Source organism: Ambystoma mexicanum, chromosome 12 (genome assembly GCF_040938575.1).
Source record: "Ambystoma mexicanum isolate Mex_15411 chromosome 12, UKY_AmexF1_1, whole genome shotgun sequence".
NCBI lineage: Eukaryota > Metazoa > Chordata > Amphibia > Caudata > Ambystomatidae > Ambystoma > Ambystoma mexicanum.
In genome coordinates this window covers 286,240,510-286,267,101 of record NC_090936.1, presented here as the reverse complement: position 1 = coordinate 286,267,101, position 26,592 = coordinate 286,240,510, and the positions used below count along the sequence as shown (strand labels likewise).

General features: G+C 45.9%; 1 protein-coding gene across 4 annotated transcripts in view; it reads left to right on the top strand.

Annotated features, from left to right (window-relative positions):
* ABCC9 (ATP binding cassette subfamily C member 9) overlaps positions 1-26,592 on the top strand; it is a 1,387,936-nt gene that overhangs the window by 653,511 nt on the left and 707,833 nt on the right. For all 4 annotated transcript variants that reach the window (XM_069628445.1, XM_069628446.1, XM_069628447.1 and 1 more), the window contains exon 17: positions 2,139-2,244. In XM_069628445.1, coding sequence (XP_069484546.1) covers positions 2,139-2,244 — 106 coding nt within the window. The remainder of the gene's footprint in view (positions 1-2,138; positions 2,245-26,592) is intronic.

The following is a 26,592-nucleotide window of genomic DNA, read 5'->3' as shown; positions in this document are numbered from 1 at the left end:
TGTTGATTTTAGCATAGCGTTTGACTCAATTGACCGTCAATTATTTTTTACGAAACTTCAACAGTATGGTACCCCCTCAACAATTTTCACCCTTACCAAACTACTGCACTCCAACACTTTGTTGCAAGTAAGACTTACTTTATATGGGCTATTGTCTGCCGTGATTCCAACAGAACGAGGTTTGAAGCACATGTGGATTTTAGCCTCCACCCTCTTCAACCTTTTTCTGCTGGCATCAAATTTGAGGAAGCAACCGATGATGCGCCCAAATTGGGTACCCAGAAGATCATTTGGCTTTTATACGCTGATGATCTCGTGTTATTATCGTGTACTCCATGTGGGCTTCAAAACCTCTTGAACAAGCTTCAAGATTATATTACTGAAAACAACTCGACAATCAATCTTAACAAAACGCAAATAGTAACATGTCACAAAGCTGTAAAGAAAAACACACCTAAATTCAATTGGTTTCTTCACAACCAAGAGTTATCTGTTGTCCAACAGTATAAATATTTGGGTCTTCCATTTACTGATTCATTGAATGACAACATATATACAGCCACCTTAGATGCGAAAAATCGATCATTAACATCGCAAGTAAACATTTTGCTGTATAGATTTGGTAAATTCACATTAACCCACATCATTATTTTTTTTCAACAAAATGTTGTTCCTATACTCACTTATGGTGCTGAAACGGGAGCACCCAAACCAAGAGCTTTTTGGGATCGCTATGAGGCAAAATTTTGGAAGGATGTTTTGAGCCTTCCGAAATGCTCCCCGCTACCACTAGTGCGCCATGAATTGGACATTATTTCAATCTTTAGTCAAGTCTTGTGGAAATTCTGCTTGTTATACAGGAAATGTTTAATTGATGCAAATTTTCCGAATGTTTTAGGTGTTCTTGCAAACTACCTGTTTACTTCCAAAGCAAAACTCCCCAAGGAATGGGTTAATTGTGTGTTGGACACTCTAATAAATGCTAACATTACTCCCAAACTTTTGTTCAAGAACCCTAAAAAGGCTAAATTGAAATTGTTCTGTTTCGATTGGATATGCACACGCAAACAATGTTTGGAATATGTGCACTGTGGCCCCATGATGTCATCTCATAAAAAAATGCGTTGTATGGAACCGTATTTGGTTAAATGCCCTTCCAACTTTGTAAGATCACAGATGTTATGCATCCGTCTAAACTTATGTCTGATGAGGCAGATCTTAGGCAGGAGACACTTGGTTCCCCAAGATCAAACATTTTGTCGTTATTGTAATGACCAGCAGCAAACCGAAACGTCATGCCATTTGGTGGTTCAATTTCCAGTCTTAAGGTTTATGAGGCAGAAACTGTTTAACAAATGTTGCAATTTGCTCTCTGTACGCATTAGAGAAGAAATATGGAATTACTTGCTCACTAACTTTAAAACCTCAATTCAAATTGCTCTAGTTCAATTCGTTAAAACTGTAATTCCATCACAATGAAACAAGATGCAACTTGACAATATGATTTGAGCATCAAACTTGCTGCCTTTGTAAACAGTGCCTACACAAATTGCTTTCCTGTATTTTGTTTTAAGGGTTCAAATTTTTATATTGCGTAAAAGGAATTTTAAATGTTTATATTTTTTACTGCTCAATTGCTGTCTATTGACATATTTTCTGTTTTGAAAGGTTGATTTACTCAGCCAACCAAAATAATTTTTTTTTTAAAAAAAAGTATTTCTCAAGTTGGCCCACTTTAGAAAACATATTTAGCTTTGCGCCCATTCAGTTGCTATAGGGTGATTATCTATGTGTTTTAAGTGTATGTATGAATGGAATGCTTTTAATTTCTATTATGTTTTTTTTATCAGTGTGTTTTAATTTATTCTCATTATTGAATAAAGCTTGATGATGAGAATTCAATTAAATGCTATTTAGACCATACCCCCACACTAGAAATATGATTGCTTTCTTTCCTAACGTGAGTTTCCCAAACACCATCTACCTAAGGGCCGGGATAAACATCTTGAGTGCAGCTTAGTAGACCCTCAGTGTGCAGCTGGTTCTAGGTTACTGATGTATAACTACAGAGCTAAAAAAAACAAAAAGAAAATAATACGTGGTTAAGATGTCTTGCATGTTTTTATTTTCTTTTTAAGGTCAGCTGACAATGATTGTAGGTCAAGTTGGATGTGGCAAGTCTTCACTTCTCCTGGCAATACTTGGTGAGATGCAGGCCCTTCAAGGAAAGGTTTTCTGGAGCAAGTAAGAATACACTCACTTTATCATTTCATTAAGTATGCATGCCTGTTGTTGAAATGTTAGGAATACACTTTCACCCCATCAATTCTGTGCTTTCACGGATGTGTTGCTGGTAGTCAGAGGGTCATGTGTTTGAATAATGAGCCCAGAGTATCATGGCAGACTGACCTGGAGCCAGAATACCTAAACATTGACTGTGCGCAAATGGTTTAGCACCCATTTTGCAGCTTAGATAATATGAGATGGTGCAAACAGTGTATGCTCTAGAAGTAGACTGAATTGTGTTCTTTGTTTGCTGTGTAACGTAAAAAGAAATGCTGTAAACATATGTATTTTTATTCTATGCAGCAAGCATATTAAAACAGCAGCGTGATTTATTTTTGCCCTTGTGCCAAAATATTTTACAAATATGGACTGGGACAAAACCCGATTGCTACATTTTGTATTGCATAAGTAGCAAAACCATTCCAAAGTGCATTTGCTCAATTATTTCTTTGATGCACATGTTAGCTTATATGGCCCCTGAGGGTTTAATGCATAACACATAATAAAAATAAACGTGTAGGTTTGATCTGTCTGCCATTGTCGAACAGTACTTAAGATCCAACAACAATTCTCATGACCCAGTGGCACTTCCCAAGACCCCGGAAAACTGTGTTCCTGACCACACTAGGTAGTGCCCACAAAGGAAACCTAGCCAGCAGCCCTCATGGGAAACCTGGAGTACCAGTCTGCTGTCTCTGTCTTAAGGGGCGTGGGACAGCAAACAGCACCCTTGCCCACAATGAAGAGCAGCAACCGCAGATTTGCCAATCATCTTCATTAGGACACTGAGATGTGATCCATATTATTTTGCTTCACATCAACACTGCCTCAACAATCCATAAAGCCAGTAAATCAAATGAAACATAATTGAAACATAAACCAGACTCATTTTAGGAGTCCCCCCATGTCTCTCCAAGAATGTTTGCATTTGAAAAAACGCTTCGTGGATGTCAGGTCTATGAGAGAGGCTATATTTGGTCAAGGCGTGCTCAATGAGACTCTCACTGAACATTGGAGACACCCGATGTGTAGTAAATACTACTGGGAATGTAAAAAATGAATTCTTGATCTTTGAAATGTTCTATGTTCAATCTGTTGAGATTGTATCAAATGATGGTCTTCTCATGTTTTCAAAGTTTTTCAACAATATTTTAATTTTTTAATTTTTGCCAGCTGATGCATTTCGGATTTACAGTGCATCCTCAGGGCGGGTTCTGATGTCCAATGTCACAGATTCTTTGTGATTTTGTCCTTTACTTTTTTTATTAGATGAAACGGTTGCATTATGGTTGTACGCCGTATTTTTTGTTGCACATGCCATATTTGGTGTCATAATACATTATCGCTAGACTCCTGCCAGGGTCTATTTGGAAATCAGCTTAGTGCCTAGTTGTGCAACTGAAATAAAGCTATGCACATTCTAAATAAATTAAATAAACAATGGTTACTACTTCTTAAACGCGAATGTGGCAACCGAAAGGCACCACTGCAAGCATGCCTATCTGTGAACCAATCAATGCTGTTCCTAAATGTCTGAACATTGTAAGAACGTGGTGTATGGGTTGGGACAGCCTTGGGCTGAACATCAAAGGAGAAGATCACTTTATGAGAGCAGTGAGAGCTGGGAAGCGATGCTAGTACTCAGCTTGCTGTCCTGGGCACAGTCAACGGTAAGTGGAGGTATGATCTGCTTAAACTATTTCCTGCGGTTCTTGGTCCCATGCCTGCTCTGCTCCATGCTGCTCTGAGTGATTCCCAGCTCCAATCCACTTTCAATCAAAAGAAAATCTCTTTACGCTTTGAAACTTCCCAGCTTTTTAAACTCAAGGCAATGGGTGGGTTTTTCAGGCGGTGCGTAGCTCAAGGTTTCAAAACACTTGCACGCTTGTAATGATAAGTCATTTGTTCATGGTGCACAAGCTCTTCTGGCACTTGAGAGAACTTGACTGTGGAGGGCTAGCCCCTACACCCCATTCCCACACACTAGAAGAATACAGTGAGAGTGGAATCTGATTGGCCTTTCAGAAGGCGGGGGCCTGTTGTGGTGAGGTACAGTATACTGTTTTGAGCCATCCCCTTTGAGTGTAGTGTCAGAAAGCATAACCTGCATCCACTTCTAGCTTAAAGCAGCCTTACCGCCAATCTGCTGCAGTCATTTCACTGACAACAGACGTCAATCAAGTGTTGTAAGTGTCGACAGGGATCTTGATTGACACAGGTCATGGGCATGTTCTAACCTTCTACCCTATCTCCTCAGATTGACTTTACACTTTACCCACGTCCAAACCACCTACTTTTCATTTATTTTCATCCAATAGGTTTCTTGTGAACGATCAACCCATCCAATCATTTAGACATTATGGTCCGTCACCTAAGTGCATTGTTATCCATCGATAGTGTTGCTCTATGGCAAAGCACCCACTAGTGCTTCTGGCAATCCCATTCTAACAGGGATTCGTTTGTGAAGGGTGACCTTGTACACTATGGATTGACACAATGTATTCTTCCATAGTTTTTAAAAGTTATGTCATGTTATGTTGTGAGTCATTCTTAAAGTGTGCACATTTTTTTAAAACTTTGCAAAGTTTTAGAAGTGTGATTCATTTGCAATGGACAGTGATAGTGACTATCAGGGGTCTGCAACCTGCGACTCTCCAGATGTTTTGAACAACGACTCCCAGGATTCCTTACCTTTGAACATGCTGGCTAGGGCTGGTGAGATTTGTAGTCCAAAACATCTGAAGAGACATACTCCTGAAGATAATGTGACTCTATGTTCAATGGTAATACTATATTCTTTTCTTTAAATAAATGGTTTACTTTAGTTTGTGAATTTCTGACTTGTACTTGGACCATTCTATGCATGTTTTTTTCTTCTCTGCAAGTCTCTGAGGGGTTTACCAGCCCTCTTAGACCATATATTTCATTTCTAAACTGCTCAGCTACCATACCCAGAAGCCTTTAGCAGATGTGCCTCGTCACAATCATTCACCAAAACAGCAGCCACATTCGCAGTGATTGCAGACTATGATTCAGCGATTAACACTATTAAAGCGTGCTAATATCTGCATAGCAAAGTGTGGCTGCTTGCCAAATGTAAAGACTCAAAACTCCAATCAACCAGAACGTGCACCCTCCTCTACCTATCCCAGGACAACAGCACAGGCTGAACAGTTTCACCCAAATGTCAATCAAAAGAAAAACTCCGGGGATTCCAAGATGGCCGCCGGGGTGAGGAGTCGCAGCTAATCCGCGCTCCGCCCGGGCCACCAAACACAGCACGATCGAAGCCGTGTCCGACCGTCGACCTCCCCTCCCCCGACAACTAGACCCCCCCAGCAACCCCCCCCAGCAACCCCTCCCAACAGGGAACCGGCGCCGCGGACGAACGCGGACGAACGCGGGCGCGGCCCGTGGAGAGAACAGATCGGCCCCTCCCCCATCGGTACCTAAGGAGACGCTCCAGCACCATTGAGGACCACACAGCCGGGGAGCGCCGCAGGGGAAGGAAACACAGCGACAGCTGCGGCACCGGGGAGGAGCCGCAACGCAGGGTGAGAGCAGCGCGCACAGGGCGGACCGCAGGTGAGGAGAAGCGGGGGCCGCCCTGAAACAGCGCAGAGGAAGAAAGGTGAGCCATCAAGGGGGGGGGGTTGAAAACCACCAACCCGCTGATCAACGCCCTGTAAGGGGGGGTCTCAGGAAAAGGAGTCGGGGGAGAAGGAAATAAAAAAAAAAAAGATGGATCGGGGCTCCCCCCAGACCCGCTAAATAGGGGGCGAAGAACGGGAGGACACTAATGCAAGGGGAACTGCCCCCACCCAAAATAGACAGACATCGAGACCCGACGCAGTCTGCGAATCTGCCTGGTTCGAGGGCCCCCCCCGCTCACTGAGACATCTCAGAGGATAGGATTCGGAGAGGGGCCAGCCGGAGAGCTACAAGAAGGCACGGGAGCCCCATAGGCAGCCAAACGGATCACGCCACCATGTCAAGAGCAAAAGGAAAGGGGAACCCCAACCAACAGATATCCCAATCCGCGAAGCAAGGCGCAGACATTTTGCAAATGTGGTCAACGGAGGGAGCATCGCAACCGAGGGGGAGAAACCAGGGAGAACCCATGGGGGAGTCAGAGTCACTATCCCAACAGATGCAACCACTGACCAGGGAAGACATGCAAACTTGGTTCATGGACTTACAAGAAAAATTCATGTCCACAGTCCAAGAACAATTTACCACTATGAAAAGCGAAATGAAACAAGTGGTTAAAGACATCAGAACCGATATTAACAACCTAGAAGAAAGAACGGACATAGTGGAAAAAACGGTGCAGGGACTAGAAGATGATACGAGACAAGCTAGTGAAACACAAGAACACTTGGTGGCACTTACGCACAACTTAGAACTTCAATGTGAGGACTTGGAGAACCGCTCTAGACGCTCCAACATCCGCATCAAGAACATGGCGGAAACAGTGCTAGACAAAGACCTGAAAGAGGCGGTAAAGGAGGTGTTTAGAGACATTCTGGGGTCCCAAGACGCTGACGAAATCGGAATCGACAGAATCCACAGAGTGGGTCCAAAAAGATCGGGGGCCCCAGGGGAAAGACCACGCGATGTCCTAGCAGCTCTCTCATCCTACCCACAGAAGGAACAGATCCTCAGGAGAGCCAGAGAACTGGAACACATTAAAATGAACGGTCAACACATCCAATTATACCAAGACCTCGCTCTGATAACCCTACAAAAAAGGAGAGCAATGGCCCCACTGGTGAAAACTCTGATAGAAAAGCAAATCCGCTATAAATGGACCTTCCCATTTGGGCTGCTATTCACGTGGGAAGGGAAACAGAGAAGAGTAACCACGGTGGAGGAAGGTATGAGCACATTGGGTCTACAGGAAGATGGGGGGGGCGGGGGGAGTCATCGAGCAGGAGGGATCGAATGAGAAGACCAATGGGTTGGGAAACAATTACGCAAAAGAAGTCTAATGCAGGGAGGGAATCCTGGAGAAAAGCTACGTGAAGAAATCAGGAACTTGCAAACAAGGGGTACGAACAAGGAACAGCAATCACGGAATGAAGGCTGGGGTGGGGGAGGAGAACGGAACGGACAACACACAGATGGCGGTCGTGGGAAGAACCGACGACTTGGAACCAGGCAAAGACCGATGGATCTCTGGGGTTTAGGACTCCCCATATCATACCCCCCGAGGGTAAGGAGGGCAGGGAGCGATGGGCGCAACGCTCTAGCGTCAATAGGAACCCTCGCCCAACTCGGGGGACAGTTTGGTTGGTTTAAAGTTCATTGTTGGGGGGGTGGGGGAGTTCAAGGGTGGGGAAGGGATCGGATGAATCAAAGAAATGAATCAAGAACAGAAGGGGACCCGAGGCAACGACGACAAACAAATATAACATAATGGGGGTGCTACGCATTATGACTTACAATATAAGGGGCATGAACCACCCAACAAAAAGGGCTAAACTGGAAAAGCAGTTTAAAAGGGAGAAGGCGGACGTACTACTCCTCCAGGAGACCCACATCAGAACGAGGGATAAGCAGAAAATCCGGATAAAAGGCTACAAGATTTGGGCTCAGGCAACGACAACGGAGAAAAAAGCAGGGGTACTGATCGCAGTGAGAGAAGGAATGGACACTAAACTACTAGATTCAAGCATGGATAGAGAAGGGAGGTTTGCCTTCGCCAATGTAGCAATTGAAGGCCTTTACTTCACACTCGCCTCAATATACGCGCCCAATCAAGGACAGGACGGCTTTCTTAGAGATGCTCTCACGAAACTGGAAAGCTTTGCTAAAGGGGAAGTGATCATGGGGGGAGATTTCAATATGGCATGGAATCCGCATATAGACAGGAGTACGGGGAACGTGCATGGCCAAGGGGCACCATCAAAACGTCTGAGGCAGCAAATAGAACAGATGGCCCTGAACGATGTTTGGAGGGAACTGAAGGGTGAACAGAGGGGGTACACCTACTTCTCACATGTCCACAACACCATGTCCAGAATTGACTACTTCTGGGTTTCAGTGGGACTTCTGGGTAAAATCCAGGGACTGGATAAGGGCACAATAGCCCTCTCGGACCATGCCCCGCTGTGGCTGGAGGTGACTCTCCCAGGTAGGAAGAATGGGCTATGGAGGTGGAAACTACCGCAGGAGCTGATCCAGGACCCAATCACAGGGGAATCCATAAGGGAAATGATAGAGGAATACTTTACACATAATGACACTGGGGAGGTGGCGCTACAAGCAGTATGGGATGCGTTTAAAGCAGTATTGAGGGGGAAAATGATAGCGTTGAAAATTACAAGAGATAAACAAAGGTTTTGGTGGGAAAAAGAGCTGGAAAAATCAATCAAAGATATCCAAGAGAAACTCTTGACACACCCCACAAAGGCTCTAAAAAAATCCCTGAAACATACACAGGGCCAACTAGAGATGCTCCGAACGAAGGGTGCAGAGAAGAACCTACTCTATCTGAAGCAAAGATATTATATTAGAGCAAACAAAGCAGACCGGCTCCTGGCGAGACAACTGAGGGATAAACAGAAGGAAACAACGATTAAAGCCATTTATGACACCAATGGAGTCCCCCAAACATGCACACAAGACATGGGGGAATCATTGAGACATTACTACCAAACTCTCTATTCCACTGAATTCCCTGACACGAACTCACAAGATGCATACTTAGAAGCCATAAACCTCCCGAAAATATCAGAAGAGGACAAGCAGTCACTAGAGACACCTATCAGTGAGGAGGAAGTCAGAAAAACCATAAAGGGACTCCCAAGCAACAAAGCCCCAGGCCCAGATGGGTTTACGGCCTCATTTTATAAAAAATATGCAGACATTTTGACCCCGATCCTAACGAGGCTCCTAAACTCCTTTAAGGACAGCGGTAATCTGACCCCCACTATGAATGAAGCGAAGGTTCTGCTATTTCACAAACAAGGCAAAGATCCTAAAAACCCAGCTTCATATAGGCCAATCTCCCTAATTAATCTGGATGCAAAAATCTATACGAAGATCCTAGCAACGAGGCTATCCCCGCTTCTCCCTAAACTGATAAGTGAAGACCAATCAGGCTTTATTCCGGGCAGACAAACTCATGATAACACAAGGAGGCTAGCCCATTTAGTGGACAAAATAGGTATAAATCACACCCCAGCGATATTGTTGTCGGTAGATGCCGAAAAGGCTTTTGATGGGGTGGAATGGTCCATTTTATTCAAAATATTGGAGCGCATGGGGTTTGGGGAACAATATATTGCGAGCATCAGAGCAAACTACAACTCCCCATCCAGTAGAATAGTCATTAATGGCGAGGTTACGAACAAGGTGAGGATAACGAGAGGAACGAAGCAGGGATGCCCCCTTTCACCTTTGCTGTACGCTTTGTTTTTAGAACCCCTCCTAATTAAAATATGGGAATCAGTGCACATAAAAGGGATAGAAATGGCAGGTCAACAACACAAAGTGATCGCATAGGCGGACGACATGTTAATAACCCTACAGGACCCAGAATCCACGTTATCATCTGCAGTGAGAGAACTAGAAATTTACGGGGCCATTTCGGGCCTAAAAATAAATAGGAAAAAATCAGAGATACTAATCCTGGCAGGGGACAGAGCGAATATAGAAAGGGAAGCAAAACTTCTAGACCTTAAGATTGAACAGAAAGGTATAAAATATCTGGGGATAATTGTACCTCGAAAAATAGAGCAATTTTATGGGGAAAACTACCCACCCCTTCTCATAAACATCCGAAAAGAGCTAGGCAGATGGAACCCATTACAGATTTCCTGGTGGGGTAGAATTCAAGCCATCAAGATGACCGTCCTCCCAAGGGTACTGTATTATTTTCAGGCTCTCCCGGTGGGTGTCCCAGACTCGTTCTTTAAATCAATAACAAAACTGGTGTTGTCCTTTGTATGGAAGGGGAAAACGCCTAGAACAGCCAGAATGGTCCTTACAGCCCCAACCAGAGAAGGAGGGTTAGCGCTCCCCCACTTCAAAAAATTCTATCAGGCGGCACAGCTGAGAGTCCTGAGGGAGTGGGTAGGGGAGAATCCACAGCAGATATGGGTCAAACAAGACAGAGCAGTTGCGAGGACCCCACTGGCAGAACTCCTCTGGAAACAGAGACAGCACAGACATGTGAACCTAGGAATAAGTGAAATTATGAAATCCACGCTAGAAGCATGGGACGCCCAAACAAAAAAAGGCATAATGTCCACAGCAATAGGACCCTTTACACCAATCAGTAGAAACCCACTATTTCCACCAGGGATGGAACAGGGGGCATATGATAGCTGGGAGAAGGTGGGCATCACTAAAATTGGGGAAATGTTCGCAGACAAAGAAATCATATCCCTGGAATCTTGCTTTACTGGCAAGAATATATCCAGAAGAGACAGATACAAATATGAGCAGCTAAAACATTGGCTGAACTCCCCGATGATCACAGAAGCAGCAACCAGGGACCTCACAGGGTTTGAGACACACATCATCTCCAACACGGGGGAAAAAAAGTGGGTCTCAACGCTATACAAATACATAAACTCACAGGGGGAAGACGTCAAATGGGCATACAGAATAAAATGGGGCAGAACTCTGGGGAAGGAACCTTCGGACAGTCAGTGGGCAGACCTATGGAAACAGATCCCCAGAATGACCAGATCGGCACAAACCAGGGAGATGTGGGTCAAGATCATGACACAGTGGCACTATACCCCAGAGAAGCTCCACTCGATGTACCCAAACACACCTAACCTATGCTGGAGAGGTTGCGATGAAGTGGGAACGTGGAGGCACATATGGTGGGACTGTAGGGGCATACAACCATTCTGGGAAGAGGTGAAAAACGAAATGGGCAACATTTTCCCAGATGTGGGCCTGATGGGGGAAGAGGTGTGGCTATGCGGATTCAGAGATGATACAGCAAGACAATATCACACATCACAATGGAGAAGCTTTATGGGACTACTCATAGCAGCATGGACCACTATAGCACAAAATTGGAAAAACAAGAATACCCCAATGACGTTTACTTGGCTACAGAAAGTATGGTCCCATATAACAATGGAGAAAATCACCCACAAAATCCAAGGAACTGGAGACAAGTTTGTAAAAGAGTGGGAAGGGACACTACAATATCTACAGTCAGACTTTATGGAACAGTGGTGTCCACACAACATTAAAGTTTCAGATATCTTCAACGCATAATGAGAACCCGGGACATTTTGACTTTCTTCCGATCCAAGGGGAGGGAAGGGGGGAGGGGGAAGGGATGTTCTAAATTGCAATGTTTATCTCTTTTGTGTTATTTATGTAAAATCAATAAACACAAGTTTAAAAAAAAAAAAGAAAAACTCCACAAACAGGTGAAAAAAAGGAAAAAAGGCAGGCTTCTCAACAGACCATTGCCCACTAGACATCTATAAATCAATCCTTACAAAGGGTACACCATCGGAATGCTACCTAAACCTCTTCAACCTATCACTCTCAATAGGGAGAGTACTGTTAGGAAAGATTTCGTAATTGTAGGTAATTTTCCTTCCATGTGGCAACCCCTAAACTTTTTGCTGTTGTTTTTCACCTTGTTCTTGACTTTGCCAGAGAAGTGCAGCCTTCTGCCGCACTCCTCTGGGCTTTCGCTCCTTTTCTTATGGGGAAACTGACATGCCCTTAAGACAGTCAGTACCGGGGAACGCTGTTTCCCGTAGTTTCTTTTATCGTTTTGCGGCTTTAGTGCAACATGACACAAGAGGGCACTGTAAGCTAAGTTACAGCTCTCTTGGGTCTCTAGCCTTCTACAGGCCCTAGATAATCTTTTAGGATGGTATTTGATCGGTGCAAGTCATTCAGGGACTGGAATGGTGGCAGCGATCGTTTTGTTTATTTTGAGCTCCTTTTGGCGTTCTGAGCACGTTTTTCGCACTGAACCCAAAATGGTGGCCTGGCTCCCAAAATGGCCAGACCACGAGGCTCCTTTGTCCTGTCCACTGACCGTCTTGCTCCCTTCACCTTCCCCAGGTCGAGCGACCTGGGGCCTTCCTTATTTGGGCATGTACTTTCCCGCGAAACGTGGTTGTTTTCGCGGGCTTCTACATGTCGTTTGTGTGCCTCCAGGGTGTGGGCTGGGATGTCTGGTCCCAATACACATCCTGGGTGCCAGAGAGTCTAGGGTAGTGTGAATGCCTGGGACCACCGTGGTCCGTGATTGGTCCACGTATAGTGTGTGTGTTGATGAGCGGATCTCCCATTGGCTCCCCTCCGTTTTGGCGCGAAGGGAACCGTGGATAAGAGGGAGCTGGAAACACCACTACCATGTCGATCTCCTGAGTTCTCACGAACGAAGGAATACAGGAGCCAAGTATCCTGCAACCAAGAGGCTGGACCGAGGAATCGCTGGTGACCCGCTGAAGGAATCCTCCTTTGCACTGCTGTCGTCCTGTGAAGCCCTTTTCTCCTTGGATCGAACCAGAAGGCCTGTACTGGTGCTTCGACCTTTGGAATAGCAGGAACAGCTATTCCCGGCGACTTCATCCTCTCCTGCCAAGTAAGCCTTCGGAAGTGTCTCTGGGCCATCCAGTTGACTGACCAGCTTACAAGGGAGTCCTGCTCTGTAACCGCCGCCAGGTTGTGTTGTATTTCGAGTCCTGGTCACTCTCCCACGCTTCGTACACTTGGCGTTCCCAAGTCTGAAGGGAGGAGTGTACATTTGGCTCAAATACACACGGCCGCTCCGTTGTCCTCCTGCGGCAACAAACTGTGCTGGTTTCGTCGATTGGGACGTCTTTTTGCTCTACACGACTACGAGGCGTTCCCTGCTCTTCTGAACCTGCCAGCTGCTGAAACTAACGTGGAGAAGCCTGGGTCTGCTTGCTTCGGGGACCGGTGAGTAGTTTAGCTAGGATCTGGTCGCCCTCCTGCAGTATCCCATTGCTTTTCCCTGCTGTGTAAAAACAGCACCCTTTTGGCCGTACTCGCGCTCTGCTTCTGCCCGCTGTGGAGGCTGCGCTTGAGTTGCGGAACCTGTTCTCCTTCTGCTGTGCACTAACCCGAACTGCCTGACTTCCTCCGAAGAGCTTCCCCTTTTGCCCGTTGGCACCGGCGTGGCAGGTACTTTGAGCACAAGGCTCCACTCTTCGCAGGGCTCGGACTTCCATCTAGTTAGGTGCCTCTGAGGGCGAACTGAGTCTAAAGCATTGTATCGCACTGCCTGTTTTCCTTCCCTTTCAGGTGGACTACACATTTCGTGCTTATAACGCTAGCGACTGTTGTGTTTGTATATATATTGTGTTGATATGGTATGTGTTGGTTTAATATTGTGATATTGTGATTTTCTCGCTACGGTCATTGTTTTAAAGGCCTTAAAAATAAATGTGTATCTATTTTTGATATAACAACTGTTTGGAGTAGTTTGTAAGCGCTCTTGCTTTGTGTGCTCATTGCGGGCTTTCAGTCACCCTCACCCCTCTTGAGACCTAGTCTTGACCGCCGCGATCGCTACCTTGATTGGTCTGGCTCGTCCAGAGGTTACCCTGTTCCAAGTAATTAGGTTGGCCTTCTGAACTTCTGCGCCACCAGGACAGAGTTCAGAAATCTGTCTTAACAAATTGGTGGCAGCGGTGGGATACGACTGAAGGTATCCAGTGTTGCGCTCGAACTAAGGCATTTCAGGTTATTCCAAACAGTACACGTAGTGAATTGTTGTAATATAACTTTAAAAAGGCCATAGTCCTATCAAACAGTATGGAAGCAAATACCTTGTTAACTTTAAATGCTTCCAAATCAGAAACGCTGAAAAAGATGTGTGCGGAGAGAGGTGTTTCCTCTCAAGGCACAAAATTGGAAATGATCCAGAGAATCGTGGCGTGCCAAGAAGCGCAGCTTGACGCTATAACTTCCGAGGACAGTGCAGAAGGTGGTGGGGCTGCTCTCACTGCTAGAACCGACGGTTCTGCCGCTGCACTGATCCATCGCGACCACGAGGACAGGGAGGATGTGATGTCTAATGTTTCCTCTGCCAGTGTTGATGGGGAGGCTATGCTTGAATTCAAGAAGCAAGAGCTGCGGTTTAGGCAGCAGGAGCTTGAATTCAGCATAGCCAAACTAAAAATCGAACAGGCAGAAAAACAGAAACACAGGGATCACCAGTTGGAACTGGCCAAGCTTCAGGTTGCAAATGGATCCAAGGGTCCTAGACATGGGTCTGGGGCTTCCTCTCATCCACGGTTTCCGAAAGATCTGCTCAGTGTGTATGAAGAAAGGAATGACATTATGGACTGGCTGAATGCGTTTGAGTATGCATGCGAGGTTCAAGAAGTTGACAATGCTGATAAGATTGTGTGGTTGCTCAGTAGACTGCCCCATTCTGGCTGCAGTGCCATTATGGAAATGTCGAAGGCTGAGCGGGCTGATTTCGCAATGTTAAAGCAAACTCTCATTTTAAAGTTTGGGAAGACTCTGGCCCAATATTTAAAGCGTTTTCGAGAGTATAAGAAAAAGGAAGATGGTACTTGGGTATCTTATGTCGCTGAATCTTTGAAAAACTTAACTGGCTGGGTCGAAGGTTATAAGGTTTCTACCTTCGAAGGCATGATAAATCTTGTCATGCTGGCACATATTTTTGCTTCTTCTTCCCCGGAGCTTAAGCAGCATTTGGCCGATTCGAAGGAGATAGATCCTAAGAAGCTGGCCATTGCAGCAGACTTATGGGTGTCACATCGAGTGTCCCATAAGGACAAAACTCATCCTGGTAAGCAGGAGGAAGGGAAAAAGTCCAAAGATATGGAGGGTGGGGAATCTGCTAAATCTTCTTCCCATAAGGGCCACAAAAATAAAAACAAGGGTAAGACACAAGAGAACTCACAGGGTAGTGGAGGTCAGCCTCCGAAACAGAACTCTGGTTACAATAAGCCTCCATACGTAAACAGACCCATTGGGGCTTGTTTTTCTTGTGGAGCAACTGACCATGTGAAGGGGGATCCCCGTTGTAAGGTTAGACCTTTGGGGGTCCACTCCGCTAATCTGGCCTTCTCCTCCTACGAGGAAGAAGAGATTACAGGAGCATCCTTCTCCTCAGACTCATTTCCCAGCGGAATAGAGGCTGAGGTAGTTTTAGTGTCCCTGGGTTCCTTGGAGCCTAAAGTCGCAGAGGCTTATGCTAGGATTCCGGATAATACCAAGCACTACTTTAAAGACAGTGTGCTGATCAATGGAGTGGATACTCCAGCTCTTAGGGATAGTGGGTGCAGTCGCACTGTAGTGGATTCTACCTTGGTAGACTCAGAGGAAGTTGCCAGAGCTACTCTGATGCCCACTAAGTTGGCTGACGGCCCCCTCCGTATGTTTCCCGTGATCCCTGTAAATCTTACTTTAAATGGTACAGCAGTCAGGATTCCAGTGAGCATTCAGAGAAACGTCCCGGGAAAGGTCTTGTTGGGTAATGATCTCAGAGCTTTAGGGCTACGGTCTCAAGCACGGGCAGCATTGGCCGAATCCAATACGCCGCCCCAGCCGAAGGGGAAACCCAAGGCGAAAGGAGTCTACAAGTCAAGACGAGGGAAAGAGAATATTCCCCCGAGCTCGCCTACCACTGCGGTGGAGGAAGTTGGTCAATCCCCCGGGCCTGACGAGGAGGTGGCATTGCCTGAAGTATTCGACCCCAACGATCATCCTGAACTAAAAGACTTGTTAGTTGAAGGAGGTCCTGATAGGGACGAATTCAGTAAAGGCCAACGTGAGTGCCCATCTCTGGAAGGCCTAAGGAGACAGGCCTGCTCCCAGCTTGAGGGTGAGCCTCCTGGGAAGCATAGGATTTATTGGGAAGGTGGACTCCTGTATAGTGAGCCCACAGAGTCTACAGAAGGAGACCATAGGAGGTTGGTGGTTCCCCTTGCTGTTAGGCCCTTCCTCCTGCAGTTGGCGCATGAAGTTCCCCTTGCTGGTCACCTTGGTATGAAGAGGACCAAGCAAAGGTTATCCATGCACTTCTACTGGCCCAAGATGGGGGTGCAAGTATAAAGTCACTGCAGGAGTTGTGCCTCCTGCCAGTTGTCTGGTAAGGTTGGCGTGACAATCCAAGCTCCGTTGGTACCGCTCCCAGTTGTGGGGGTACCATTTGAAAGGGTAGGGATCGACATCGTTGGTCCCCTTGACCCGCAAACATCCTCGGGCAATAGGTTTATCCTGGTGCTGGTCGACCATGCAACCAGGTATCCTGAGGCCATCCCATTGAAAACTGTAACTGCCAAGTCAGTTGCAAAAGCTTTACTCTGCATATTTACTAGGGTTGGCTTCCCTAAAGAAGTTGTGTCAGATCGTGGCAGCAACTTTATGTCGAAGTATATGCAGGCTATGTGGAAAGAATGTGGGGTCACCTACAAGTTCTCTTCTGCATACCACCCCCAGACCAATGGTCTGGTGGAACGTTTCAACAGAACGTTAAAGAGCATGATTGGGGCTCTGGAGGAGCCTCAGAGAAGAAAATGGGATCTTCTGTTACCATGCTTACTGTTTGCCTACCGAGAGGTACCACAGGAGGGTGTTGGCTTCAGCCCCTTCGAACTTCTGTTCGGTCATCCCGTACGGGGACCCTTAGCCATCGTCAAAGAGGGATGGGAGATGCCCACTCCACCTGTTACTACCAATGTAGTTGATTATGTGCTAGGGCTCAGAAAACGGATGGTACTTCTGATGGGCTTGGCTAGTGATAAATTGAAGGCAGGGCAAGCGCTGGTGAAACATTGGTACGACCAGAAAGCTTCCCTCATCAACTTTACACCTGGTCAGCAAGTCCTGATCATGAATCCAATAAGGCCTCGAGCTTTACAGGACAAATGGTCAGGCCCTTACACAGTGGTGGAGCCCCTGGGTGAGGTGAACTATTTAGTGGACCTTGGAAGGCCTGGACAGGCTCCAAAAGTGTTTCACGTGAATAGGCTGAAGGCTTTCGTCCCAATAGTCGAAATCGCAGCACTGCTACTGGCTTCAGATATTGAGGAAGAGGAGTCAGAACCTCTCCCCGACCTGTTCCAAAGCGGTCCTTCAGATAGCTCCGTTGAGGGTGTCCGAGTGGCCCCTCACCTGACTTCTGATCAGCAGGCTGAGGTGAAAAGTTTGCTTAGGCAGTTTTCCCCCCTGTTTTCACAGTCCCCTGGTTTGACACCTTGGTGCAAACATAGCATTGACACAGGAGACAGTGTACCTACCAAAAGTAGGGGATACAGGATGTCAGATAAAGTACGGTCTTATATTAAGACCGAGGTCAACAAGATGTTAGATCTTGGGGTGATTGAACCCTCTAGTAGTCCTTGGTCCAGTCCTGTGGTCTTGGTTCCAAAGGCAGGCACTTCTGAATTGAGGTTCTGCGTGGATTACAGGGCTCTGAATGCTGTCACCAAGACAGATGCACACCCCTTGCCTCGAACAGATGAGCTGGTGGATACTTTGGGTGCCTCCAAGTACCTCAGCACGTTTGACCTCACTGCTGGCTATTGTCAAATAGCTTTAGCAGAACATGCCAAGGAGAAGACAGCATTTTCTACTCCAGACGGCCTTTACCAATTCCGGGTAATGCCGTTCGGGTTGAAGAATGCACCTGCCACTTTCCAGAGGCTTGTGAATCATGTGTTGAATGGGTTGGACGAATTCTGTCTTGCATATCTGGACGATATAGCAGTTTTCAGTGCCACCTGGGAAGACCATGTGAAACACCTCAGGATTGTGCTCCAGGCTCTTCAGAAAGCCCACTTGACCATAAAGGCTAGTAAATGCCAGATTGGACAAGGCTCAGTGGTTTACCTTGGACATGAAGTAGGTGGAGGGAGGATACAGCCTCTACCCAGTAAAGTACAAGCAGTACAAGACTGGCCTACCCCCACTACGCAAACCCAAGTGAGAGCCTTCTTAGGACTCACGGGGTATTATCGCAATTTTGTGGCAGACTATGGCACCATAGCTGCTCCTCTGACTGCCCTCACAACTCCGAAGAAACCCAAGAAGGTAACTTGGACCGACGAGTGTGAGAAGGCCTTCAATGGCTTAAAAGACTCCTTGTGCCAGGCCCCTGTCCTTAGGGCCCCGGATTATCAAAGACCTTTTATCGTGCAGACGGATGCCTCTGACACTGGGATAGGAGCTGTACTATCACAAGTAGATGAGAAGGGTAAGGAACACCCTATCGGTTTTATTAGTCGCCAGCTTAAGGACAGAGAGCTCAGATGGTCCACTGTAGAGAAAGAATGTTTCTCTGTTGTGTGGGCCCTAAGGAAGTGAGGCCCTACCCTTATGGGACCCACTTCACTGTGCAAACTGACCATAAGCCGTTAAAGTGGCTAATGAACATGAAGGGGGAGAACCCAAAGTTGCTTAGGTGGTCCATAAGTCTACAAGGCTTCGACTTCACTATTGAGCATAGGCCAGGTGTCCAACATAGCAATGCTGATGGGTTGTCCAGAATGTTTAACCGACCTGAACAAGAGACTCATCCGGGGGTGGATTAGTTCCCCCTGTCCATAGTCTGGGAGGGGCGAGTGTTAGGAAAGATTTCGTAATTGTAGGTAATTTTCCTTCCATGTGGCAACCCCTAAACTTTTTGCTGTTGTTTTTCACCTTGTTCTTGACTTTGCCAGGGAAGTGCAGCCTTCTGCCGCACTCCTCTGGGCTTTCGTTCCTTTTCTTATGGGGAAACTGACATGCCCTTAAGACAGTCAGTACCGGGAACGCTGTTTCCCGTAGTTTCTTTTATCGTGTTGCGGCTTTAGTGCAACATGACACAAGAGGGCACTGTAAGCTAAGTTACAGCTCTCTTGGGTCTCTAGCCTTCTACAGGCCGTAGATAATCTTTTAGGATGGTATTTGATCGGTGCAAGTCATTCAGGGACTGGAATGGTGGCAGCAATAGTTTTGTTTATTTTGAGCTCCTTTTGGCGTTCTGAGCACGTTTTTCGCACTGAACCCAAAATGGTGGCCTGGCTCCCAAAATGGCCAGACCACGAGGCTCCTTTGTCCTGTCCACTGACCGTCTTGCTCCCTTCACCTTCCCCAGGTCGAGCGACCTGGGGCCTTCCTTATTTGGGCATGTACTTTCCCGCGAAACGTGGTTGCTTTCGCGGGCTTCTACATGTCGTTTGTGTGCCTCCAGGGTGTGGGCTGGGATGTTTGGTCCCAATACACATCCTGGGTGCCAGAGAGTCTAGGGTAGTGTGAATGCCTGGGACCACCGTGGTCCGTGATTGGTCCACGTATGGTGTGTGTGTTGATGAGCGGATCTCCCATTGGCTCCCCTCCGTTTTGGCGCAAAGGGAACCGTGGATAAGAGGGAGCTGGAAACACCACTACCATGTCGATCTCCTGAGTTCTCACGAATGAAGGAATACAGGAGCCAAGTATCCTGCAACCAAGAGGCTGGACCGAGGAATCGCTGGTGACCCGCTGAAGGAATCCTCCTTTGCACTGCTGTCGTCCTGTGAAGCCCTTTCCTCCTTGGATCGAACCAGAAGGCCTGTACTGGTGCTTCGACCTTTGGAATAGCAGGAACAGCTATTCCCGGCGACTTCATCCTCTCCTGCCAAGTAAGCCTTCGGAAGTGTCTCTGGGCCATCCAGTTGACTGACCAGCTTACAAGGGAGTCCTGCTCTGTAACCGCCGCCAGGTTGTGTTGTATTTCGAGACCTGGTCACTCTCCCACGCTTCGTACACTTGGCGTTCCCAAGTCTGAAGGGAGGAGTGTACATTTGGCTCGAATACACACGGCCGCTCCGTTGTCCTGCTGCGGCAACAAACTGTGCTGGTTTCGTCGATTGGGACGTCTTTTTGCTCTACACGACTACGAGGCGTTCCCTGCTCTTCTGAACCTGCCAGCTGCTGAAACTAACATGGAGAAGCCTGGGTCTGCTTGCTTCGGGGACCGGTGAGTAGTTTAGCTAGGATCTGGTCGCCCTCCTGCAGTATCCCATTGCTTTTCCCTGCTGTGTAAAAACAGCACCCTTTTGGCCGTACTCGCGCTCTGCTTCTGCCCGCTGTGGAGGCTGCGCTTGAGTTGCGGAACCTGTTCTCCTTCTGCTGTGCACTAACCCGAACTGCCTGACTTCCTCCGAAAAGCTTCCCCTTTTGCCCGTTGGCACCGGTGTGGCGGGTACTTTGAGCACAAGGCTCCACTCTTCGCAGGGCTCGGACTTCCATCTAGTTAGGTGCCTCTGAAGGCGAACTGAGTCTAAAGCATTGTATCGCACTGCCTGTTTTCCTTCCCTTTCAGGTGGACTACACATTTCGTGCTTATAACGCTAGCGACTGTTGTGTTTGTATATATATTGTGTTGATATGGTATGTGTTGGTTTAATATTGTGATATTGTGATTTTCTCGCTACGGTCATTGTTTTAAAGGCCTTAAAAATAAATGTGTATCTATTTTTGATATAACAACTGTTTGGAGTAGTTTGTAAGCGCTCTTGCTTTGTGTGCTCATTGCGGGCTTTCAGTCACCCTCACCCATCTTGAGACCTAGTCTTGACCGCCGCGATCGCTACCTTGATTGGTCTGGCTCGTCCAGAGGTTACCCTGTTCCAAGTAATTAGGTTGGCCTTCTGAACTTCTGCGCCACCAGGACAGAGTTCAGAAATCCGTCTTAACAAGTACCACAGGCATTCACATCTGCCTACATCAAACCACTCCTCAAGGACACACTGGGTGATTTGGAAGACCTCTCAAACTACAGACTGATTGCAAACATTCCCTATCCAGCAAAACTACCAGAGACCTATGTCTATGAACAAACACTGGACTTTGTAGAAAACAAACTACTGGACCAGGCACAAGTTGGCTTCAAACCTATGAGAGGGACAGAGGTGGCACTCCTCTCTGTATGAGAAGACCTAAAAACCAACTCAGACTCAAACATGAAGTTGGCACTGATACTATTCGACTTCTCTGCAGCATTCGACACAGTCGACCATACAATTCTCATCAAGAGACTGGAAGAAATAGGGCTCACCGACACAGTGCTGCACTGGATTAAATCTTTCCTGTCTGAAAGAACAGAAACAATATGGATGAAACCATTCAAATCCACACTGCGGGACACTACCTTTGAAGTTCCACAACAATCCTTGTTATCCCCACTCTTCTATATGAGACCACTAATCAACCTCATCAAAAGACACAGCTGCACCTGCTACAATTACGCAGATGATACTCAAATCATCTACAAAATCAGCAAAGAACATGAAGAGAACACACCACTAATAGACTTTCTCAAAGAACTCTACCAATGGATGAACTTTGACAACCTCCAACTCAACCCAGACAAGACAGAATTCATGATCACATCCAACAACCATGGATGCAACCAGTACATCCCATGGCCCACAGAACTGGGAACAGAAACAGCATCATCCAAAGTTGTCAAAAGCTTTGGAACCCCAACGGACAACACACTAACCCTAGAACTGCAAGTAAATGCAATAATAAAAAAATGCTTCTTCCATCTACTCACGGTCAAAACGGTTCTGCCATTCCTCTCCTACACACACAAAACACTGGCCATCATCTCCCACATCATGTCCAGGATAGACTAGCCAACAGCTTATATGTCGGAATGACAGACTATTTACTGAAGAAACTGCAACAGATACAGAACGCAGCTGCAAGACTTCTCTTCAAACTCTCATGAAGAGACCCCATCACTCCAGCGCTAAGGATGCTACATTGGCTCCCAGTCAAAAACCAAATCACCTTCAAAACTATGTGCACAACACACAGAGCAATTCATGGCAAGGAGCAGAATTCATACAAAATAAACTCACCATTTACCAGCTGGTGGATCAGTATTCTCCTGCTAAGCCATAACACTTTGGCACTTCCTCCCCACAGAAATATGAACTATGAAGTACCACCCAAAATTCTGAAAACTTCTAAAAACTGGACTCTTCAACTTAGAATGGGACGAAAATGAAGTAACAACACCGCCACACCATGAAAAGATCACACAATTGTGAAGGACTGGGGAGTAAACTGGACCAGAGTGGAATCCAAGGAAGAAGTGAGCAGTCAGAATGGGAAGGAAACCTGGTGTTCCCGTTCCTATAGTCGGTCAAACGGGAAACAGGGGAAAGAGATGGATCCAATTTAATTGGACCACTGATAGAGAGAATCCGATTTTGAAAAAAGGGAGAGAGAGAGAGAGGCACCCGGAACTTGGAACTGATAGACCACAGGGCATGGGGAACACATCCCAACCTCGAGTAGCCCATGGGGGTGGTGATTGTGGTGCATCGGGGTGTACTAGAGGGGATGTTTTAGCCCATTGAGGACCCACCCTCCTGTACACAACATAGGAGTGGTAATTGTAGCACACCAGATTATACGACAGGGCTAGGGATATGGGCGACATCCAATCATAACAGACGGTGTAGGATTGGGTAACGCCACTAAACAATCCTACTAAAAAAACTCACCCTTCTGCATACACCTCTCAAATTCTGAACTAAGCACAGCCATACCTCTATAGCACAAAAAAAAACATGCCCTTCCCTACACCTTAAAGAAACAAACCACCCATAGCAGCGCACAACAGCATATGACAACTACCAACTGAAAAACACACTTATGCTCAGTGAAAAGTGTCAACCGAACTGAAGGTGCCAACATCACATTACAGCTCTCTTGCTCTTTTCTCCTGCTTAGTCCTGCTAACTTACCCGCTACCTTCTTTCTTTACAGATTGGCCAGAGCGCCATGGAACCACACAAGTGGCAACAGTGTGCGGTATAAGAACCTCTAACATAACATAACATAACCTAACAATCCTATGGGAGGCTTCACAATATTTTATAATCTACAGCTTCACAGTGCACAGTGCACGGTCAAGTGGCACAGCGAGAAGAGCGCTCGCTTTGACACCCGTGCAGAGCCTGTTAACGCAGGTTCGAATCCCGGCGGGGCCAAACTCAGCCTTTCATCCTTCCGAGGTCGATAAATGAGCACCACACACCGTGGGTAATAATAAGCAGCGCTCGGATACCTGAGGGTTTGTAGCGCTATATAAAAGCCTAATTATTATTATTATTATTATTACTCTGAACCGTTGGGAGTCCTGAATAGCAGTATTAACACCTTGCCTTGCCAAAATCCACATCCATTAGTGCCGAATATCTAATGCTTCGTCAGATTCACAGACATGTAGATAACCAGCATAATATCATGATTGGTACTAAAAGGTCTAGCTCACCATTACAGAAGCATACAATTAGAGAATAGAGGGAGACATTCCCTTTCTTCTATGATATAATTCAAGTAAATACAGCATCAGTAAAGACAACATTGATGCAGATTGTGCCTTTTATAAAACATGATAAAAGTCAGAAATGAATAACATAGATCTGATTTCAGAACAGTTGTGAAGGATGCTGTTGACCACACCACAGTGTTACATTTGGGTAAAGTAGGGTGAAATATACCATTAATAATATTGTACATTTCAAAAATGATATTTAGTCTTATCTCTTGTTGTGTACTTATACTCAATTGTATTCATTCACCAGCTTTTAGTGGACTATTTTCCGGTCTGCCTCTTTTCCCACATGTATATGTTGCTTCCTTTTATTATGCACCCTACAATCTTGTACTGAACATTTTATGGCTGCTTAGGAAAAGAGAGAATCGACAAAAAGGATCTATCACTCCGTCTCAATATATGAAGGCTTGTCCAAATTGATTACTCTGTCATGTCTTCTTCATTTCATGATGGGGTGACGATTTACAACAATACTCCTGCAGAAACCCGCAGCTCATCATCAAATAATCCACCAGGGAAATTGGAAGCAAAGGTGGATACAAGGTTTATTTCCATATAGCTGTGCAGAAATGGGTCTGGAAACCAGCATAGTATCCCCCCAACAAAGTGGCAATTGAGCATAGGAACCTTAGGGTTCTTATACAGTTGTTCACAAGGAACCTCATACAGAAAAGATAGTACGCTATATTTAAACTCTTACATTAACAATGGACTTCCCTGGGGCATGGATTCAAAAGACCATCCAAGCTTGATGCCATTCTACTTTGTCGACCCACGTGACACAGACCACTTCCTTTTCAGGAACTTTGCATTGTACCTAATGGTACCAAAAGGGCAAACTCAATGTTCATGTGGTTAATGTTCTGGAGGGGTCTGAAGGTAGGCATACCTGTGCCTCCGACAGTAGCTTACTTCATCCTCACACAGCTTTATGGACACTTGTGCACTTGCAAAACAATCTCTATTCATTCTGCGACATCTATAATGGCTGTGGTTTCACCTCATTGCCACAATGATGGCTGATGGTCTCGGCCATCTGAGGCTCATGTACATCAACAGAGTAAATGTTAAACGCCACCAGTTTCAGCATTCACCCCTTTTGTGCTTTGAAGCACAACCTTTGGTTTACTTTTCAACTCCGCCTCATACCCACACATTCCTGTAATTTAATCATTTATCTTTATTCCATCCTTTTTGTCCCCCTTTATACCTCCTCCCGGGTCTCATTGTTCTTCTTCAAGTAACTACCCATCTTTATTAGCGCACGCCAGTGTGCTTAGTGTTGGTTTGTGTTGATTTTCTATTTGATTTATAATCACAATTTCAATAGGTTACAAACAGATTAAACATTGTGCATAGTCATTCTGCATCAACTGTGAACTTTCCTCTTCCAGCTCATAAGTTTGATTGTTATATTCTTCCAAGGAGTTGATGAACTTTCATTCTAGATTACTAACAATGCGTGGTAACAGCATCTCATTGTGAATACGGATTGCTCTCTTCCGGCAGTTCCTGAGGCTGCACCAGAAACAAAATGAGACCATGATCATCAATCCATTTAGTAGGGACAACTGACTTTGCCTACTTAGTGATGTGACAGACAATATTCAAGATTGTGTGTCTAATGAGTGTTTGGTTAGCCTTTTCAAAAGCTTTATTTTCCTGATATAATGTGGCTTCTATGATGCACGTTTGTTTCCTTAACTCAACTAAATCATGTATTTATGGCAATAATATTTCATATGGGACATATCAACCTAGTAATTATTAATTTCATATTTTAGCTGGATGGGGGCCTGAATCTGGAATCCCTAGTCTTCCCCTCCCTCCTAATCTGTAGATGTCTCTTCCGGTGTGGGAGTATTCCTGGGACCGCCCCAGCCTCGGGGCAGGCCCTCAGTGGGAATGGTCTAGGAATCCCCTGTATGCCTCCTCCAGGTCCAGCATCTGCTACCTTGTTGGCACACAATCCCTTAAACCAGCCGCTGTCAGTGCCCAAGTTTTGGCAGGGAGCTTTGTCACAGGCGGTAGAAAAAGGAATGCTTCATAAATGAATACCATTTTTGGGTGTGCCTGTAAATGATTTGGCACACTCCAAAATATCTTGTGCACCCTCCCCAGACAAGCATGCGGCATTCTCACCATATTTCATAAAGACTTGCTCTCATTGAACAGATCTTCCATAATCACAGCCACATCATAAAAGACACTATTGACGACTCTTTCTAATACTATAATGGTAATATTTCACTGATTATGTTGGAAACGTATTGGGCATAATTGAGCAGTGACCATGTATATGTGTTGGGTGTTGGATGCATTCATTTGTTTCGAAAATCAACTGTGGTGATTTGCTTGTTAAAATGTTTATTTTTGATTAAGATATCATTCTACAGTCAAACACCTGATGTTCCTACTATTTCAGATTATGTGCAGCTGTTTGCAATTTTCTTTTAAATGCTCAATAAGCTGTATGACAACAAACCAGACAGTTTGTTCTTACTATCTCTGTCATTACTGCAGCTGGGGAAGAGTGAAGCCTAGGTAAATGACTGCTGTGATTGATCGAAGGGCAATTTGTTGGGAGATGATTACACAGGAGGCAAACCTAATGAGAGAATGTTTACCAATGGCTCACGTCTTGCCCCCCACGGGAAGTCCTCAGGGCATTGCCCCACTACTCACAGTCTTTAGGAAAGGGGTGTCTTTCTTGACCTCTCTCCTATTTTGGCACCATCTTTATGTTGCTTGCGAATGGTTGGGATGCCTTCACCATGTCCCTCTGGACTGAAATTAAGTTTACAGGCTGGATCTGTGCTTAGTAGTAGGCAGGTAGGACATCAGCTACTTTCCCCACCTAACCCAAGACTGAGTGATCTGCCCCCGCCCCAGTTGCCTTCCCTGGTTGCTTGTAGATCTCTTGCTGCCACCTTGCCAACCCTCCCCATTCGCCTTTGTTTGCTTCCTAGTCCCTTGTGCTGCTG